At 44.4% G+C, this 22,110-nt stretch overlaps 2 protein-coding genes across 4 annotated transcripts in view; one reads left to right on the top strand and one right to left on the bottom strand.

Moving 5' to 3' along the window:
* VPS8 (VPS8 subunit of CORVET complex) overlaps positions 1 to 21,093 on the top strand; it is a 231,457-nt gene extending 210,364 nt beyond the window's left edge. For all 3 annotated transcript variants that reach the window (XM_050965339.1, XM_050965340.1, XM_050965338.1), the window contains 2 exons: positions 18,943 to 19,023; positions 20,156 to 21,093. In XM_050965339.1, coding sequence (XP_050821296.1) covers positions 18,943 to 19,023; positions 20,156 to 20,305 — 231 coding nt within the window. In that variant the 3' untranslated portion in view covers positions 20,306 to 21,093. The remainder of the gene's footprint in view (positions 1 to 18,942; positions 19,024 to 20,155) is intronic.
* The window catches only part of PPP2R3A (protein phosphatase 2 regulatory subunit B''alpha), a 767,863-nt gene that overhangs the window by 663,921 nt on the left and 81,832 nt on the right, over positions 1 to 22,110 (bottom strand). The window lies entirely within an intron of this gene.

The following is a 22,110-nucleotide window of genomic DNA, read 5'->3' as shown; positions in this document are numbered from 1 at the left end:
TCCCCAACTGTCCCCTCAGTTTCTTCTCAACCGTCCTTGGCTGCAGACGGAGGTCCACGGCAGTGCTCTTCGATACTTTTTGAAGGAAAAAAAAGTTACAAGTTACGTAGGAACTTCTTTTTAGTCTATATATAATTACATAGTTTTGTTAGTTCCTCTTAGAGAGTTTTCTTAACCCCCCCTCCGCCCCCCCCCAAAAAAAAAAAAGTAAAAGGGAAGAAAGAAGACAACTTTTTCTCTCCTTAACTTTCCATTTGGGAACAGTTTCTACAATTTATCATTACAATTAACTCCCACCCTTATCTCTCAAGAGGCAGGAGATGCTTAACTGCAGTCATGCTGGGCTCAACAGGATTTAAAAAGTGTGACTTGAACCGATGCCGGTCTCTGACGGCCACACATCCTGCATTCGCTGTCTGGGAGAAACTCATATCTCCCACAAATGCATACATTGCACCGACTTAACAACAAGAGCAAGACGTGACAGGAATCGCTGCTTGAAAATGCTTCTGCTGGAGAAATCCCTCCAACTTCCGCAAGAGACATCCTCCGGGGAGTTTCATAAACCGAAATCCCTGAGCTCTGATAAGGCTCCGACTTCCATAACTGCCAGGAAGCAAGACTCGACCTCTCCAGCAAGGATCTCTGAGAAAAGAGAGCTTCCCCAGTGAGGTCTGTACCCTCAGTGCTCCACTCGACCAGAGTGAGCACTTAGGAGGCACTGGGCTCCTCCGGCACCATTCCTCAGCAGACCCCTGCTGAGCCCCAATGCGCTGCACTGGTGTTGAGACGTCAAGTCTTCTCCACAGCACCAACTATCCCGGTGCAGAGTGCGGCACAGGCAGTGGCATTGCGATCAATGCTGCTGCCACTGGTACCAACCCAAGACTTGCTGCTTCCTAACAAGCCAAATCCAGCACTGGTCGGCGCTCCAGTGGTCGACCATAAAGCAGGACCAACAGTTATGTCCTGCAGACATAACAGTTCCTTCGGTACCGCAGTCACCACTGCTTGGCACTGAATACTCCACGAGCTCCATAGCACGGTACCACCCTTCATCTCTTGCACCACTCTCCATGCATAGTGGCGAGGAAGGAGACGTGCATGACCACCGCTTCTCCTCTTAACGTTCATCCCCATCACAGATGAGACCTACATGGAATGCTGTGAAGCCTAAGCCTCATCCCTCTGAGCATTCACAGCCCTGGTCTGCACAGCACTGGCCTTACCCTTTACCGCCTTACCCCATGCAATGGCCACAATGGGGTCTTTGGCCCACATTCCAGAACCCCTCTTCTGGTCCCCCTTCCCCAGCAACAAGAGGTTCCAGAGTACACTCATCGTTACCACACAGAGAAACCTCTGACCCCCCTGAGACAGAGAGAGAAGAGGAAGAAATACTATCTCAGGCAGACCTGGATGATTCACCACCTGCCCCATACTCATCTTCCGCATCAGATGAAGCGGTGACACCATCTGCCCCTATGACACCAGATGACCTGAAACAGTTCCACGAACTCTTCAAAAGAGTAGTAAACAGCCAAGAAATTGCCTTACATGAGGTGCAGGAGAAACAACATAAGTTGTTAAAAATCTTACAACTGGCATTATTGACCAAGATTGCCCTCCCCATGGATGAAGCTATAATGGAGCCTGCAAAGGTAATATGGCAAACACCGGCATCAGCACCATCCACCAACAAAAGAGATGACAGAAAATACTTCGTTCCAGCCAAAGGCATGGAATTTTTGTTTTCACACCCTCAAGCCTGTTCTCTTTTAGTAAAGGCTGCTGATCAGCGCAGTAAACAGCCTCATTTCCACTCCTCACTGCAAGATATAGAACATAAGAGACTGCACCTCTTTGGGCGGAAAATTAACTCTTTGGTCACCCTTTTGCTCTACTAGCAAATTACGACTACTCTAACTATAGTAAAATACAAGAGCTTGTGGAGGACATCCCTGAGCATAAATGTCCTACGCTCAATGCAATTATCAACGAGTGTCAGTTAATAGCCCACACAGTGCTTCAAGCTTCAATGGGTGTAGCAGACACCAGCTGCCTGAATAACCGCAACAGCTGTGGTTATGAGAACATCATGGTTGCGGGCTTCAGGAATTCCAAAAGAACTACAACTAAAAGTGGAGGATCTCCCCTTTGATAGGGATAAACTATTCTCATCTCAAACAGACAACGTCCTCCATACCGTGAAGGCCTCCTGAGCGATGCTGCGTACACTAGGCATACACCCACCGCCTGACAAACGCCCTCACTTTACACCATACCAGAGGTCACAAGACACCTCGTTTAACAGTCAACAACAACACTTCACTCAGAACAGACCCAAACAAAGGGCTCAGAGACAACAAGGTCCACAGAACCAGGCCTCATCCACCTATCCATCTACATCTAAGCCACAATTTTGAAGTCTTGGTCGAGGGTATGCACGATCTCCCCACACCTCTAGAGCCAACAGATACTCCATCCCACAATTTTTGGTCACTGCCTATGCCCATTTTACCATGCCTGGGCTGCAATAACCGCAGATCAATGAGTTTTGGATATCATACAATCTAGCTACACCATTCCTCTCACAGCCACCCTCCCTCCTTCCCCATCCGTCTTCAGGGACCCCTCTCATGAGCACCTTCTGTAGACCACCTCCTACTGCTGGGTGCTGTGGAGCACCTCCAAGATGCATACTTCCATATTACAATACAACCTGCCCGCAGACGGTTCCTGAGGTTCATAGTGGGACCCAACCACTACCAATACAGGGTCTTCCCTTCAGACTGTCCGCCGCTCCCCACGTATTCTCAAAAACGCTCGTGGTAATAGCAGCACATTTAAGACACAATGGAGTCATTGTGACATGCATCTGACGAAGCATGACATTAATCTGACGAAGTGGGTATTCACCCACGAAAGCTCATGCTCCAAAACGTCTGTTAGTCTATAAGGTGCCACAGGACTTTTTGCTGCTTTTACAGATCCAGACTAACACGGCTACCCCTTTGATAATGGAGTCATAATCTTCCCCTGTTTGGACGATTGCCTTCTCAAGGGTGCCAACCAACAAGAAACGGCAGGCATGCTGAAGACCACAATAGACCTGTTTCACCAAATAGGTCTACAGATAAACAAAAAGAAATCCACCCTGGAACCAACCCAGCAATTGGAGTTTTTCAGAGCCAACCTAGACTCCATACAAGCCAAGGCAATATTAGCAAATCACAGATTCACCACATTGATCAATCTTATTTCCACGGTGAACATCAGCCCACAAACTTCAGTGAGGATGTGCCTTCAGATTCTGGGACATATGGCAGTTACGACTTTCATAGTAAAGTATGCCAGATTCCATATGTGCTGTCTGCAGCACTGGTTGAGCATGGTCTATGCACCCAGTAAACACTCTCTCAACAGACGTGTGACACTACCACCAAGGGTTATCCTCTTCCTACAGTGGTGGACACAGCCAAGGAATGTGTGCTCCAGGATTCCCTTTCAACAAGACCCCCCCGCCATCAGTGACTATTACAACAGATGCCTCCCTGATAGGTTGGAGTGCCCACTTGGGTCACCACAATGTACAAGGCAAGTGGACTGCAACGGAAACCTGACTACATATCAGTCTCCTGGAACTCCAAGCGGTACACAACACGTGCCAACACTCCCTCCCACTCATACGAGAAACCTAAATCTCTATTCTCACCAACAATGGGATGTGCATGTTTTACATCAGTCACCAAGGAGGAGCCAGGTCTCACTTGCTATGCATAGAAGCCATGAATTTATGGAACTTCTGCATCCTAGGAAGAGAGACTGAAGCCTGTGCCCACCCAAGCCCTGCTGCCCCAGGGGTGGGTGCCAAAACCAAAGCCTGGGTGGTGGGGCTTGGGCTTCAGCTTTAGCGCTGGGCGGTAGGGCATGGGCTTTGGCTCTGGCTCTAGGCCCAAGCAAGTGTAAGCTAGCCCAGACAACCCATTAAAATGGATTTGCAACTCACTTTGATGTCCTGACCCACAGTTTGAGAACCGCTGCCTTAGGCTGAATGCTGGGGTTTATACACATTTCGTCTACCATTGTTTTTTACTTTAACTTCATATTGAATAAAGCAGTGTTTTCACAGGGATTTATTAGTTTGGTAAAGCCCTAATGATAGTTTGATTATTATGGATTGGTGAGAGCCATTTCTTAGTTAAGGTGGCAACTGAGTTTCTACTCTGAACCTGATTTTTTGCCTCCCTTTGAGATCCAAAAACAAAAATATCAGCGTCTGTCAAGATAAAATGTTTCTACCATATTTGAATGAATTGAACACAAACAGAAAATAAAACTGCGTTTACTGGACTCATCCAGTTGTGATCTGGTGCCCAGAACCAAACATAAAGTTCCAGAACTCTTTTAAAAACGTGGTTTTAGATAATGTCAGAAAGCCATGTTGGCTTAAGTGGTATTAAAACAGAGTTTTGATTTAGTACAGCCTGACATTTTGATTAAAAAACTAGAAAGATATCAGATTAACATGGCCCACGTTAAATGGATTAAAAGCTGGCTAACTGATAGGTCTCAAAATGTAATTGTAAATGGGGAATCATCATCGAACAGTTGTGTTACTAGTAGAGTCCCACAGGGATCAGTTCTTGACCCTGCACTATTTAACATTTTTATCTATGATCTTGAAAAAAAGCATGAAATCGTTACTGATAAAGTTTGCAGATGACACAAATATTGGGGGAGTGGTACATGATGAAGAGGGCAGATAACTGATAAGAGTAATTTAGATCACTTGGTGCAATGAGCACAAGCAAACTGTGTTTTAATAGGGCTAAATTTAAATGTGTACATTTAGAAACAAAGACTGCAGGCCATACTTACAGGATGGGGAACTCTATCCTGGGAAGCTGAGACTGAAAAAGATTTGAGTGTTGTGGTGGATAATCAGCAGATCATGAGCTCCCAGTGTGATGTGTTGGCCAAAAGATGCATGTAGCAGAGTGGCTCTCTGCTCCAGCACTGAAGGGGTTAAAACAGCCCTGGATAAGGGGCTGGGGCTGGAGAAAGCAGCCTTTTAGGCTGGGCTGATTGGGGGAAGTGGCAGCAGCTGGGGCCACACCCCAAACTGAGCAACAGGCCCTTATATAATGCAGAGAAGCAAGGAGCACAGACAGTCTCCCTCTACCTGTAGAGGGAGAAGGGCCTGTCTGCTGAGAAACCAGACAAGGTACCTAGCGTGGAGCAGGGCTGGGGAAAGGCAGTGGAGCTGAGGAGCTCCTGCCTGGAAAGCCCCAGGCTGCGGCCTAGGATTAGGCCAGGAGGTACTGGGGTTGCAGGGTGCAACCCAGGGGTAGGCGAAGGCAGCAGGTCCAAACCCTTTTGCTGATGATGAGTGGCTGATACTGCAGTCTGCCCCAGGGCGTGGGGCTAGACAATGACTGGCAGTAGCCAATACTGAAGCAAATTGGGGATAGAGGGTGGGGGGTTCCCAGGGGGGGAAACCCCAAAGAGAAAGGGGTCACTGCCGGGGGGCAGAACCCCACGTAAAAGGGGCACTGGGGTCCAGGGAGGGACACGGGGCCAGTAGCTGCGAACAAGGCAGATCACCGGCCTGCAGAGGGCCCTCCGAACTGGAGTTTGAGCTAATTCCCGAGGACGACCAGCAGGAGGCGCCGCAGGGGTGAGCCCGCCCGTTTACAATGCATAACCAGGGGAATCTTGAGTAAGAGTAGAGAGTTATTTTGCCTCTATATTTGACACTGGTGCTATCTCTGCTGGAATACTGTGTGTAGTTATGGTGGCCACAATTCAAGAAGGATATTGATAAATTGTAGAGGGTTAGAAAACATGCCTTATAATAATAGACTCAAAGAGCTCAATTTATTTAGTGTAACAAAGAGAAGGTTAAGGGATATCTTGATTACAGTCTATAAATATCTATATGAGGAACAAATATTTACCAACGGGCTCTTCAGTCTAGCAGAGAAAGGTCTAACATGATCCAATTGCTGGAAGTTGAAGCTAGACAACTTCAGACTGGAAATAAGATGTAATTTTTTAAGTGAGGGTAATTAACCAGTGGAACAACTTACCAAGGGTCATGGTGAATTCTCCATCACTGACCATTTTTAAATCAAGATTGGATGTTTTTTTTAAATCTACTATAAAAATTATTTTGGGGAAATTCTATATCTTGTGGTATTCAAGAGGTCAGACTAGAAGATCACAATGATCCCTTCTGGCCTTTGAATCTATGAATCTCAAAGCACCAGACTACTGGAGGCCACTGCTCTCACATCTTAAGTGTCACTAGCCCTTTATTTTCCCTGAGGGAGATAGTTTGTGGTATGAATCAATTGCTGGGGAGGCTTGTCAATAGAAAGAGGAGAATTTTCCATCATAACTGAAGTCAAGGTGGATTTTCAGAAATAGTGTTGGGTCAGCCTGGGCACTCTCTGGAGTCGCGCCTTCATGGCACCTAATATAGAGCCCTGTTGACCCACCACCGTTCATTTCCTTCTTACCACAAGTGACAGAGGCTGGAACTTCCCTTAGTTCTTGCTCAGCAAATTCGTTCTTTATCTAGTTGTATATAGTTAGTGTCTTAGTGTCGAGTTTGTTGGGGGTTTCCCCCTCCACTCCGGTTCCCAGAACCGTGGTATGCTGCGGTCCCTGGGTTTCAAAAACTGTAGCCTGCACCAAGCGCATGCCAAAGAGTGACCGACACTCGTCATGTCTATGGTGCCTGGGGGAGACCCATCAGAAAGATCATTGTGAGATCTGACGCGAGTTCTGTCCTAGAACTCTTAAGGAAAGGGAACAGCAGCTCAAGGTGATCCTTGTGGAGACAGATCTATGCCCCCACTCTGACCCAGGCTCGGGAGACCCGACCCCTGATGCGCTGTGATCGGTACCGAGAAAGGACTCCTCCCGAGATACTTGGCACCAACATGGCTCCTCGCAGAGTCTGCCTGATAGTAGACACCATTCCTGCTCGTCAGTGCCTCAAAAAAAGAAGCAGCCGGATGATCGCTCTCCTCCAGCTAAGCCGTGCAACCCCAGGTAGGCCACTCCTCCAGATCCCCTTCTGGGGCCGTGTCAACTCGCGTCCAAGTGTGGCAGTCAAGTCCAGCCCCCCCTCAATCACCAGTGCCTACACAGCAGCTGCAGCTGCAGCCCCTGTTAACAGTGGAAGCGTACCAGACTGCTCAGAACCTCCTCCATCTTACAGCACCATTCTCACCTGCCAGGGAGGAACACTTAGCACCAGCAGACTCGTCCCATCCTCTCGTGCATTCAAAGGGGAAGTTGGCTATGATGTCAAGGCGCTCCCCCTCACCATGTCCCTTGGTGCCTATCCGCTCAGACAGAGAGCCTACCCACTCCCTGAGCTCATAGACTCATAGACTCTAGGACTGGAAGGGACCTCGAGAGGTCATCGAGTCCAGTCCCCTGCCCTCATGGCAGGACCAAATACTGTCTAGACCGTCCCTGATAGACATTTATCTAACCTACTCTTAAATATCTCCAGAGATGGAGATTCCACAACTTCCCTAGGCAATCTATTCCAGTGTTTAACTACCCTGACAGTTAGGAACTTTTTCCTAATGTCCAACCTAAATCTCCCTTGCTGCAGTTTAAGCCCATTGCTTCTTGTTCTATCATTGGAGGCTAAGGTGAACAAGTTTTCTCCCTCCTCCTGATGACACCCTTTTAGATACCTGAAAACTGCTATCATGTCCCCTCTCAGTCTTCTCTTTTCCAAACTAAACAAACCCAATTCCTTCAGCCTTCCTTCATAGGTCATGTTCTCAAGACCTTTAATCATTCTTGTTGCTCTTCTCTGGACCCTCTCCAATTTCTCCACATCTTTCTTGAAATGCGGTGCCCAGAACTGGACACAATACTCCAGTTGAGGCCTAACCAGCGCAGAGTAAAGCGGAAGAATGACTTCTCGTGTCTTGTTTACAACACACCTGTTAATGCATCCCAGAATCATGTTTGCTTTTTTTGCAACAGTATCACACTGTTGACTCATATTAAGCTTGTGGTCCACTATGACCCCTAGATCTCTTTCTGCCATACTCCTTCCTAGACAGTCTCTTCCCATTCTGTATGTGTGAAACTGATTGTTCCTTCCTAAGTGGAGCACTTTGCATTTATCTTTATTGAACTTCATCCTGTTTACCTCAGACCATTTCTCCAACTTGTCCAGATCATTTTGAATTTTGACCCTGTCCTCCAAAGCAGTTGCAATCCCTCCCAGTTTGGTATCGTCCGCAAACTTAATAAGCGTACTTTCTATGCCAACATCTAAATCGTTGATGAAGATATTGAACAGAACCGATCCCAAAACAGAACCCTGTGGAACCCCACTTGTTATACCTTTCCAGCAGGATTGGGAGCCATTAACAACTACTCTCTGAGTACGGTTATCCAGCCAGTTATGCACCCACCTTATAGTAGCCCCATCTAAATTGTACTTTCCTGGCTTATCTATAAGAACATCATGAGAGACTGTATCAAATGCCTTACTAAAGTCTAGGTATATCACATCCACCGCTTCTCCCTTATCCACAAGACTCGTTATCCTATCAAAGAACGCTATGAGATTAGTTTGACACGATTTGTTCTTTACAAATCCATGCTGGCTATTCCCTATCACCTTACCACCTTCCAAGTGTTTGCAGATGATTTCTTTGATTACCTGCTCCATTATCTTCCCTGGCACAGAAGTTAAACTAACTGGTATGTAGTTTCCTGGGTTGTTTCCCTACTCTACCTCTCCTACACGGTTATGTTCCTGGTGGCACTAACCTCGGCCAGTAGGGTGTCTGAGCTCAAGGCCCTGACTTCAGACCTGCCCTACATCGTGTTCTTTAAGGACAAAGTTCAGCTCAGGCCCCACCCTGCTTTCCTCCTGAAGGTTGCGTCGCAGTTCTATATCAACCAGAACATTTTCCTCTCGGTTTTCTACCCTAAACCTCATTCTAACTCCACATCCTGGATGTCCGCAGAGCTCTGGCTTTCTGCATCAAGAGAACAAAACTGTTCAGGAAGTCAGTCCAGCTCTTTGTGGCAGTGGCGGACAGGATGAAAGGTCATCTGGTTTTGGCCCAGCACATTTCATCATGGATCATGGCCTGTATCAGTTAATGCTACAACCTGGCAGTGCTCCAATCAGTGGCTAGCTCTGACCCCACATCCTAAATTTGGCTTGGGAATCACCTGATTGGAATGGACATGAAAAAGCACTCAAAGAAAAAAACGGTTACTCACCTCTCATAACTGTTCTTCGAGATGTGGTGTTCATGTCCATTCCAATGCCCACTCTCCTAGCCCTCTGTCAGAATAGCCAGCAAGAAGGAACTGAAGGGGTGGTGGGTCAGCAGACCTCTATAGTAGGCGCCATGGAGGTGCGACTCCAGGAGGTGCCAAGGCCGACCCAACGGATGCTGCTGGGGGAAATATCTTCTGGCCAATGTGCACGTACGTGCGCACACACCTGATTGGAATGGACATGAACAACACATTTCGAAGAACAGTTACGAGAGGTAACAGTTTTTTCCTGATGCATTTAAAAATGTTGTATAATTGTCCTTGTCCAGGATAATAATTTTATTTTGTTATTTATTAATTTATTAATGCAAGGTAGTACCACACATTAATTTCACCATAAATTCTTTTTTTAATCCAGTGGATCAATGGTATCTATACCATTGCTCTAAACATGTGCAAAAGCCTAACTTATAAGTAATTACTACACCCAAACAGTAAGAAAACATTCATAAATATTTGATTACGGTACTTAAAAAAGAGCTAAAACCAGGGGTGCTTTGACCTATGTTAGTCAGCTCCAGTTTTGTCAGGCAGGAGGTACACTAGACCCTCGCTAGAATGCACATCTATATAGCATGAATTCGCATATAACGCGGTCACGGCCATGGATCCCAAATTTAATTACTTTAATTGCAATTCATTTTAACGGGGTACTGTGCATGGATCCAAATCTCACATTCTAGCGAGGGTCCAGTGTATTAGCAATGAACCTTTTAAGAGTTCACCCTTTTATAGCCTTTAACAAACAAGGGATGTCATCACCTGTTGCCAACTTGGCTAAAAAACAGTTTTTGTCGGTTTTGAGATCACCGAGTTCAGCACACACACTTCCTTATTATTAATAATCTCTGATCATTGGAGCCTCCTCTTCTTTCTGTCTTATCAGGTACCTTTCAGGTCCAGTTTTTCTAATTAATTCACATGCTTTCAAGGCCTTCCCACAACTGCTAATAGGCCTGCACTTTACATGACCACTCCTACAGAAACATATTAAGCTAATTTAATCCTTTATCCTTCTTAAACTAGAAAACACACATTTTTCTTCCTTCCTACAGTCCTTACCCCATTTGTTCAGTGCTTTTCCAGTGCTATCTCATTAATCCTACAGAGCCCAGACAGTCTTACATTTTAATACAGCAAAAGATGTAAGCTGGTATATCTTGACAGTATCTGAGAGTGCAGTTGGCTAACTGCCAAAGACACTAGTATTTTCTGGCTTTCTGAGAATTGAAGCATTTTAGATGTTTAAGATGTCACTTTTTCTTATGATCTTCACAATTTTAGATAGTATCTGCAGTAACAATAGGTAGGTTTGAGATTACAGAGCAGAAATAACAAATCTTTGTCTCTTTCTAAATGGCAGGTTTCTATGTCAAAAATAGTGTGGCTAAAAATGTGATTGCGTTCTCTGCCTCTGCCTTGGTATCCCCTAAGAAGTCTAAAAGGACAAAAGAAAAGAATAAAGGACACAATCAAGCAGAGCTCCGCATTTTTTAGTTCCAGGAAGTGGAGCATTTCTACACAAAAGCTTTTTCCGTCTTTGCAGATATCAAGGAAAAATCCTAACTTGTGCAAGCCCAAATAAGTTACTACTTCTCTGTTCACTTACAAACACCAGCACTCTTCTACTCACTTTATCTTGTTGTAAGAAAAGAGCAGTCACAATTTGTCATGGGAGTCAAGCTGTCAGCAGTAATATAATTAAAGTAGGCTTGCTTCTGGGGGTCCCAGGAGATCAAGAGGGTTACCTCATAGGTCTTCATTAGGTTGAGGATAAAGATCTCATCACTCCATATCTCACTGTGACCATAGGGCTTGGCAGGTAGTGGTGTGCTTGAGGCATGCATATGTATTGTGACATCCTAACATCTTTTTGTCATGTTGTGACACCCATAATTCAGTGTGTGTTGCACATTCCTCCCTAGTGGCTGGTCCACAGAACTTTGAGTCTCCTCCAGCTAGAATCCTTAGTCTTTTGAACAAGTGGTGGTGGCGGCTCATGCTTTTATCACTGAAAGCCCTAGATTAAAAACCCAAGTGGCAGCCCAGTGGCATTGGTTACAGTCACACCCAAAGTGTGAACGTGTCTCACTAAGTCTCCACACCCCGTCATCTGGTGTTGCAGCTGGAGCATGTGCCTGTCCAGTGACAATCACACACAAACAAGGCAGTTCTAAACAATAAGTTCTTGAGGTTTCATTGGCACATTAGCATCTCTTACTGAAATGATGCTTTCCATACCATCCCCGTGATCATGGGCAAACCAGTAGCCTACTCTGTCCAGCTTTGGGCTTTCAGGTTTTTCTCTCATCTCCTGGGAGCACTGTGGAAGCAGCATGCCCAGCTTCTGGAGGAGAGTTCATTGACTTAAATTCTGTCATCAACATTCTCATCCCTTCCTTTACTCCTCTCCTTAATCTCTCCTGTGGCTCTTCCCCTCACAATACAAACACACTTTAGACCAGCATTTCTCAAATTTGGCCACCAGGGGCTTTTCTTGCGACCACAGCCTCCTGGACAGTGATGGGGGAGGGGGCAAAGCAGTGGCCCCTCCCCCAAGGCTGCCAGCAGGGGTTGGGTCCTGCCCCCCTCTGGAGAGACAAATGCTGGAGGAGCAGGCTGCTCGTTCCTCATGTTCCTTGATGTCCCATCCATCGGCCTCCCATGGCCCTCACTGCCTCCCAGCCCCCCCATTCTCCCCATTGCCTCTGGCCCCCACTGCCTCCCTACCCACATCTCCATCCAGGGCTTAATTTGTCCATGGGCTTGTCAGGGCTAAGTAAGTCTGCTGCTGTGAAAAGTGATATTTTTATGTGGTGTTAATCACTTTTCACACCAGTAGACTTACTAGCCAGCAAATCTTAAAAAAAAAAAAAAAAAAAAAAAAAAAAAAAAAAAAAGCAACCGTAAACAACCATAAAAAAGACAGGACAAGCACCTTATTTGTGTTTCTATTCTGTTTAGGTCCAGTAAAGAATAGAGACAACTGTACATTATTTTTATTATTGAGTCTGCAAAAAATCCCCACATAAATAAATTGGAATGGTTTGAGCATGTATATGTGCATATTTATTTCTTTGTCTTTCCTAAACTTAATTAGGAATTTTAGTTAAAATTGTAACAGTGGCCACCAGCAAGAGTTGGTGGCTACACTCTGAGGTCACCAAAAAATTTGTCCTGAGAACCCCTGCTTTAGACTCCCATCTCAAAAAACAAACAAACAAAAATAAACCACCACCACCACCACGCTTGGCCCTATTTGCCTCTCCAACTATCGCCTCCCTCCCTTTTCCCTTTCATCTCTAGGCTCACTGAACATGCAGTTCACAATTGCTGTCTGGAGTTCCTCTTCCAGTTCCATCCTAGACTCTCTTTACTCCAACATCTTCCTCTTGCACTCCACTGAAACTGCTCTTGTGAATGCCTTGCCCTCTTCCTAGCCAAAGTGTAGACTTAATACTCCATCCTCATCCTCCTTGACCTGTCAGCTGTCTCTGATACTGTTGATCATGCTTTTCTTGAAGTCTTGTCCTTCCTTGTCGTCACCTAGTTATCCTCCTACCTTTCTAATTACCCCTTCAGCATGTCCCTCAGAGGATCCTCCTTATCCACCCATCAGCTTTCTGTGGGTTTTGCAGAGGGCTCTGGCCTGGGTCCCTTCTCTTTTTCCTTGTGCACCTTATCTCTGGGTAATCTCTTCCACAAACATACATTCAACTACCATTTCTGTGCTGATTATTCACAGATCTACCTCTCTACTACACACTTGTTTCCGTCTGTCCAAACTAAAATCTCAGCCTCTCATATCTCTGACATCTCGTGGATGTCTTGCCATCAGTGCAAGGTCAGTGGCTAAAACAGAGCTCCTAATCTTCTTCCCCAAGTCCTCCATGCTGCCTCCTTTTTTGATCACTGGCGCACCACCACCATCCTGCCTGTCACTCAAGCCTGTAACTTGGGTGTTTTCTTTGACTCGGACTGCTCTCTACCTCCTCACATCCAGGCTGTCTAATCTTTTTTCTAATTTCTGCATAACATGTCTAGATAAAGCCTTTTCTATCCATCCACACTGCTAAAGCTCTCTTCATCTTGCATCTCTATTACTGCAACATCCTTCCCTCTGGCCTTGACAAATGCCATCTTGTCCTGCTCATATCCTGAAGAAGAGGTCTGTGTAGCTCGAAAGTTTGGTTGAACAGAAGTTATACCAGTAGAAGATAGGACATCACCCACTTTGCGTCTCTAATATCCTGGGACCAACACGGCTACAGCAACACTGCAAACTGCTCAGATCCAGGCAGAATGTTGTTGTAAAGATCATTTTCCTAAGCTGTCACTACAATCATGTCACCATTTTTGCATCTCTTCTCTGGCTCCTTCTCTCTACTGCATCAAATACTGCCTGTATTCACTTTCAAGATCCTTCCTGTTCAGCCCTACCTTATCAAGATATTGACGCTTGCCTCCAACTGTCCAGTGAAGTCAGCCTCCACTGCCCACTTGTTAATTTTCAAATAGGTACCTGTGTACTTTCTCCCATGGCTGCCCCTGACGCTTGAGAGATGCTCCACATAAACATGCACAAAACTAGCTTGTTATCCTTCTTCAAATCTCTCCTCAGAACTCAAGTCCTTTACCGCAGAGCCTACAGAGAACTTGTCAGTAGTTAAACCACTGATGTGCAGAAATCAATGCCAATCATGCTGACTCCTTGTGATCCTTATTTGTATTTTGCTCAGTAGGTCTCTTTTGTCTGCAGTTTCTAGGTTGAAGAGGCTGTAACAATGTGGTTGTAGTTGGAGTCACCAAGCATCTCTACTAGTTTGAAGGGGATGGAAACAGGCCAGATCTCTCCAGCTGGGAATTCCCTCACCACAGGTGGGCAGAGAGCGCTTCATCTCTGGCTCTATGCTGCCCACATTTTGCAGCCCCGGGCATAGAAGTGCACTGCACTCCAGCAACTCCTAGCTGAGGCATGGTCCCTTGGGGGCCATCACCAGCCAACTGCTGTAATCTATATCAGGGCCATTGCAGAATCAGCTCCAGAATCAGGGATTCTCAGCCAGCTCCATTGCAGCCTCCTGCCTCCCACCCCAGCAGAGACAGGATACAGACTTGAAGGTGTAAGGATTCCAGGCTAGGGTGTGGTGGAATCGTAAACTAAGGACTTAATCAGGCCTCGCCTCACCTCCCCCTTCTGATTAGCATACTCTCCTTGTTCCTGAATGGGTTGACTGACTGCCTCTGCAAGTGGCACTTTGGGAATAGCATGATACCCTTTGAAACACTGGTTAGTTGATATGGTGACAATCTTTGTGGAAGGTACGGCTCCTGGAAGCAGTACCTCTGTGGGTTGTTAATCACACCACAAGATCTAAGTACCCCTACTCATATCTACTGTATGTTGCTGCTCTACTCTGGCCCTAACTGGTGATGGGTTGTGCAGTTGTGGAATCAAGTATAATTGCAGGTTTAGCATAGAGTGCTAGAGGAAAAACATACAAAAAACATACTACAGGAAATAGCCTCGCCTTCATGGTGACCTCGCCTTGATGGGCACTATCACCAGAGAAAATGGGGAGCAGAGAATTTGTTTTTCCTCCTTTTTGCAAAATCAGCCAGACCTTTTAAACACACCACTGACTCAACTAGCACTGTTCTGGATCATTTCTAGGCTGCAGAATCCTTTCTAAATGGGAATATATATGTTGTTGAGTTCACATGGAGGTGCTAAGTGGGCAGTAATTAGCTGCCCAGCCCGCCCATGGCATTTGAGGCAGAAAGTACATTTCAATATAAAACTAGATGTTTAACCTCTGTGCACCAACGCAGGTCTCAGACTTGCGAAGAGAGACTTGCTAAGAGAGACTCCCTATCACAATGAAAAACATTCCTTTAGTTAAGTGATGTGGGGCCTTTTCCTTTTTTAACCACATGTTTCCAAGACAACAGGAAAAGTTGCCTGCAATATTTCAACTCATCAACCCTGAGAACAATCTGATAGTTACATACAGACAAGTGGAGAAATGGTAAAATGGATGCAATTATGTCACATTTTCTTGTCTTTGAATGACTGAGAGGAGTGTATGATCAGCTTTCCTTGTTATCCTTTCTTTTTCTCTACAAGTAGCATAGGTAATTAGTAAGCTTGGCAGAATTCTTTTTTTTTATAATTTTGAAGATGATATTTTTAAGCATTCTTTCAGTTCTTACCAAATAAAATTTTCACACTTGTGCACAATTAATGGGTTTTAAGTATTTTTTTCTATTTTTCACAGTGCTGGGAAATTATGGGGGAGGGGTCAGATAATAGGAGAAGGTCAGACAGTAATTATTTAATGACAGTAGATGTTGAAATTCAAAAAGCTAAAACTTTACAACTATTAAACAGAAATTATCGACATCCCATCAAAATATACAAAGTAAATATCCTTAAATCAAATTCTGCTAAGTTCTCAAGCAGCATTTTTCTTTGTAAATTTCAGTTAAGGATGGAAATTGTGGTGAAATTGACATTTACTAATTAAAAATCTAATTCTTCCAAGCCTAGTCATTACTGAAGAGAAACACCACTACATAACATGTCTGTCTAGAGTAGATGTGTAAACCCTACTTTTTAAGGGTCTCTTTATTTCTAAATTCACCTTCATCAAAAAATATTCTGTAAAGTGTGCAGCAAATTAAATCTATTGGTTCCTTGACCAACAGTTATTGACAGTAACATTTTACAGTGTAAATAGTTACATTTCGAACATGAAGGACAAAGGAAATGAGTCAAAAATATATCATCAGTTTCAGTTTGTCACCAAATTATAAAACAACACTTTGTCATGAGTGATCTATTATAGGTCTTAATCTGCAGTGTTAGGGTATGTCTACACTGGAAACTTCAAAGCGCTGCCATGAGAACACTCCCACGGCAGCGCTTTGAAGTGCGAGTGTGCTCCTGATAATCCACCTCCATGAGGGGATTAGCTCCGAGTGCTGGGAGTGGGCTCCGAGTGCTCAGAGTCTGTCTACACTAGCGCTTTAAAGTGCTCAGACTTGCTGCACTGAAGAGGGTGATTTTTCACTCCCCTGAGCTAGCAAGTTAGAGCGCTATAAAATGTAAGTGTAGACATACCCTTAGAATTCATCAAGGAACTGAATCAGTCTCTTGAAGGCAGGTTTGTTCAGAATTCAGACCTCTTCACCAGCTTAATGTGGTTCTTCAGACAGCAATACTATTCATCTAGGATTTCACATCTCTTTCAGCCAACGATTGCATTGTGCTTGTAGGTGGCAATTCATCCCCAGCTGTTCATCACAGAGCAAGCTGAAATGAATAAGCTGTCTGAGTGTGATAGTGGCAGCTCTTACATGCATACAAACATCCTGTCCTGTCCACTGCTTCTCTCAGAGCAGGTGTGGAGCAAAGTAAATATAAAAACACACAATAACAAAATATAATGGGAGACAGGAGAACAGATGAAAGAGAAAAGGAAAATAAATCTTAAGGGTTCAGGAAAACCAATGAGAAGAGAAGATAGGAAAAGATTGTAAAAGAGACAAAAGGACACAGAGTAAAAGAAATTTAGACATTTATGATTGTGATGGAGGCAGGTATAGTGTAGTGTTCAGGAGGCTGCCATGTTGGCACAAGTTATACAGTGAGTAATAGAATACTGTCAACAGTAGAGGGCATTGTACTAACATAATACAACATTGCATTCCATCTCCTTGAAATGCCACAGTAGCTAGGGGCTTCAGTCTGCCTGCCCTTTTAGCATCAGGAATAGTTCTCCAGTGTTGGGTAGTGCTGTGTGCATGAGTGGTACCTGCCCTCCAGCTGCGCCTCAGTAGTTAGTGCCCCAGCCTCTGACCAAATGGAATTCTTTCTTTCCCAAGGTAGATTTTGGGCCTTTTCCAGGCTTAATTGACTTTGCTAGAGGGTGCTGGGGCCTTCTCTCCTCCCCTCATTGGGTAGTAGTTCAAAACCAAGTTAGAGGCCGAGGAGACATGTCCTCAGGCAAAATGGCAATTATGTCCTGCAGCACACTTTCTCCAGCAGGCACCTGGCCTTCATGCTCCTCGGGAGAAAGGGAAGGGTTGGCCTCCAAGAGGATGTTACAGGAGTAGCTAGGTGTATCTGGGCAGGTGAGGTTCCTACACTTTGAGGTGATGAGAGTTCAGGGGTCTTCCCTGTATTGCTGCCTGTGGCAAGCCTAGACATCCAACAACAGCTAGCCTGAGCCAAGCCTAACCTGTTCTAATATAACACAAACTAATAGGCTATTCATTAAAATCAGATTGTGTGTCCTAGTTGGTGCCTAGCTTTTCGTGAATATTGACTTTAATACGGTAGGTACTGACGTGCTGCTTTAACATAAAGAATTGCTTAAGTATTTTCATTTTGGAACGATTGTAGTCCTGTGGTTAGAACAGGAGATTGGGACCCCCCCGGTTCTTTTCCCAGAACAGCTACTGACCTGCTGTATGACTGTGGGCAGGTTACAACCTCTGTGTCCTGGGTTACATGTATGTGAAGTGTCAGTGTGTCCCATACTTACACTCAGTGGTGTTTTGAAATTTAAGGTTTGCAAAGCATTTGAAGGTGCTGTTTAAGCACAAAATAACTTTGGTAATAGATACAAAATAAGTTAGGATGTTAAATATACTTAAGTGGAGTGCGTAAGGCTCTGATTCAGGAAGATGCACTCACAACTTCTGCAATATACCTTTGTATAACCCTCACTAAAAAAGCACAACCACAAAGTTTCAAGTGTTGGTGCTTGGTATTGTCAGGGTAATACACTAGGGCTGAAATTCTGGCTCCACTGAAGTCAATGGCAAAACTCCCATCAACTTCATTCCTTCCGAGGTGGTAATAGTTCTCTTTTTGAGATTTGTCTTGAGCCACTACTGTGACTCCTTTTTTCCTACCTAAAGAGATTAAAGGTAAGTTCATATTAAGGTGACTTTGTAAATAAACAAATGACTCTATATAAACAAAATCCTGCATAAAAATCTTTTTTGCACATTTGAAAACATAGTGGAAATATTTTAGCACAACTATTTTATATATTGTTATGTAAAAGTAAATTCCAGAAACTAGCAGCTAACTGGAATCCTCATTAATGCTAATCTGGCATCATTAGCTCTCAATAGATCATATTGTTAATGTGATTGTTTTGGAATACAAAATAGAAACATTTTCGTATTCTAACCCAGCAAGGGTAACGTAATTCTGGACCAGCTAACCCCCTGCCTCTTACCAGATTATTAATTTAATTAATATCTGTAAAGCACTTTAGAAATAAGAATTAAGCACAGTGTAGTGCTAAGTACACATTAATTATAGTGGTTTATGATGTCACCATAACCCCTTAGTATATTTAGAGCATTGTGTTGGGTGGTTCAGTCTTTATTACTCTTTTTGCATAGAAAAGTGACGTAAAGCAAAACAAGCATGTTCCCTTTTTTAACAACGTACCAAACTGTAGCCTGGGTGTTCAGATCCCGTGATAGTGAGCCGATGTAAACACCTAGCTACATAGACACACACAATTAAGTAACCAAAATTTAAATCTAACTTTTTGTAACCTTGTAACTTTTTGTTTGTAGTCAAGTTCAGAGTCCCTGTTGGATTCCCAGCAAATCCAGGCTTTTGACCAACTCTGTCGACTCTATCGAGGAACCTCCAGGGTAAAGTATCTTCATCTCTTCTTTTTAACTGGTGAATCAAATTGTACCCAACTCTGTGCCATCAGTTGGAGACAGCAGTCTGGGTGCCGACTCTTCCCAAGAGCTTCTTTCAATGCTGCTGAAATATGGAAAGATAAGGTTTATTAAATCAAATTCTGGTCTTTTTGGAACTTACGTAGGCAGGGTCTTCCACTCTTGAGAGACAGGCAAAATTTCCCCCAGACTATCACCTTCAAATCCATTCTGCATTTAAGTGCCCTCACCCTGTTTTCAAACTTACCAAAATTCAAATACACAAATTACCACAATAAAAAATATTAACATCCAAACTCTCTTCAAAACAGTGTTTTGCCATATAAAATCCTTCTGACAATTGCACTTATTCCAGGGTCCAGGCACTAATTAAGAGGGTGTCGTGTTTGTGTGTGTCTGTACATGCAAAAAATATAAGCACAGCTCACCCCGATAGATTGCTTTCTGTCTTTCACATACTTCTTGGGGGGAGGGGCGAGCCATCTAAAATGAGGTACGTTGCAGAGAGGGTGAAGGTGAGAACCCCCCAGATTGGTCAGTGCTTAGGAACATAGGATTGCCATACAGCAATAGTCCTGTTCTAGACAGTGGCCAATGTCATATGGCTCAGAGGAAAGGTATAAAATCTTCAAAACAAGTGTCAGTGAGCAATACTACCCCACAGAGAGACTCCTTTCTGCCTCCAGTTAGTGATCAGCTCATACTGTGAATCAGGAGGGTGAAAATCCCTTGTAACTTTGTCCTTGCTGTCATAGCTGCCATTGCTATTCTCACTGTGGCCACTTTCTCTGTAGTTAAGGGTTCAGCTAGAGTTTCATACTAATCTGTTTGCCTCAGTAATATCCTGCTGCAATGAGTTTCACAGCTAACCTTACAGTGAGTGAGAATGTATCCCCTTTGTCTTAAACTTGTATCATTGTTACTTGAATATCTTGTAAAAGGAAGGGGAGAGGTGGAGGGATCCTATACTTTCCGTGCGTGCATGTGCGTGCGTGCGCGCGCGCACACACACACACACACACACACTTAAAAATAAATGCTTCCCTAAAGATTGCTCAGGCCTTTATGTATTTAGTGGTGTATTTCATTTGTCTTGCAGTTAGCTCTCCTGACAGAATTGTCTCGAACTCATGGTGGTGAAAAACATGGGCTCCTCAATGTCTCTCAGGGTGACCCTGCACTGAACAGTGTCTTCCAGAACAAGAATTTCCAGTTGCATCTCGCTCCCCCTCCACTGACAGAAGAGTAGCCCTCCCCTTGCCAGACAGTGCAGTCCTTCCATGGTTGCATAAGAACATTCTGGGGAGGCTCCTACCATCGATCCCAGAGACTGAGTTTGTTGGCTATGGGCCCTGCCCTACTAGGCTGAATTTGCTGCCCATTGCCATCGTATCCTTCCCAGAATCCTTTGTGACATGTCACTTTGTGTCAGATAGTTCTGCTGGGTTTGTAACCAGGTGGAATCTGTAGTAGTCTCTGTTGGCTTATTTTCCTCTGTTTCTTCTAACAAAACAGAAGGAACATCACAGAGATCACTGTCAGAGTTCTTGTCCAGTGGGATGCACTGAAAGCTATAAACTATGCTGTCAACTCTGTGTACTTCACTCAAGCCAAACACAGGAAGTTGAGGCAGCTGTACTAACCCCAGGGTGACTGTGTCTGCAGCCATAGCTTATCCAAATAATTGGAACCTATAATACGTTCATTTTTATTCCTTAGGTAGATTGACCAAGGGAATACAGAACATCCCATATCCAAACTCAGCATTTCTCAAAATGCCTCCTCAACATTATAAGGGAAATAGCTAATTTATTTGAGTTTAAATTTAGTATCAGTAAAAATTATCTTTTAGACTAATCCCTAACCCCCTCAGGATCTCCTGGATTATAAGCAAAGTGGGTGGTATGACTGCATGAAACACACTCAGCCCTTGAAAGGAGCTGAAACTGCAGAAGAGCGTATATTTGTGAGTAAACGAACTTATGTACAATGCTTCTGTGAAACTACATTCTCTAATAAAAATGCCATGCCTTTAAACTCTGCAGTCCTGGTAAATGTCTGTATTTAAACTGTGCTCTAGGGGCTGGTGGAGGGGTTACTGTGATAGATGCAACTCTGTGAGAGTTCCATTAATCAGGAATTCTAGTGGCAAGAGAAACGTAGCAATTTACCATTTAGCAAACTTGGCAGCCACAAACTCTAAGTCAAGCTTATGTGTCTGGGCTAGTGGCTGTTCTAGTGGGTTCCGCAAACATTTTTCTGTTTCTGATTGGGTGCAAGGAAATATAAAGTAAATGTATATGGCCATTGTGATGGGATCCCTGGGTTGCAGCCTGGGACTGTGGGACCACTGTGCCCCTCTAACTTGCCTGCCTGGTCTCTCTCTCGCAAGGCTTTGCTAGTGAGAAGCAGCAAACCCCTCCAGGCCCTGTTACCACTCAGCACAACCGCATGTGGAGCCCCACACCCAGCTATATTGCATGAATGCTCCCAGAGCCACTCATAAATCACAAAGCGAAAGTCACCAGCCGAATCCCCCCAGCTCACATCCTTGTACCTCAGGAATATACTGTCCTGCACTGCTCAAAACAAGTAGTGCAAATTTATTAATTGGTTCCCAATTTCATCGATGGAAAGTGGATATATACCAGCCGTCGTAAACCTGAGCAGATTTACGAAACACTTCAGGCAAACTCACTGGTAAAGATAAACAGTTAAAATCTATCTTTTGTAGTCAATACATTTATTTAAGTGATAAGTCATAAGCAAAAAGTCAGAGTCGTTACCAAAAGAAAAGAAAAAATATAACCACGCGGTCTAAACTCTCAACTCTATTAAACTGGGCAACATCTAGATTAAGCAGTTTTTCTCACCCTTGAAACCTGGGCCAGTCTCCTCTGCTGGAGTCTTCAATTTTCTGAGTGTCCTTGTTGCTTGCAGCATAGGTCTGGGAAGGAGAAAGGCCAAGCATGGGGTACTGTGTTCTGTTTTATACCCTTAGTCCATGTGCTTGGGGAGCACAAGTCCAGGCATGTCTGGTGGCATTGCTGAGTC

Source organism: Gopherus flavomarginatus, chromosome 8 (genome assembly GCF_025201925.1).
Source record: "Gopherus flavomarginatus isolate rGopFla2 chromosome 8, rGopFla2.mat.asm, whole genome shotgun sequence".
Taxonomy (NCBI): domain Eukaryota; kingdom Metazoa; phylum Chordata; order Testudines; family Testudinidae; genus Gopherus; species Gopherus flavomarginatus.
This window is presented reverse-complemented; position numbering and strand designations above follow the sequence as displayed.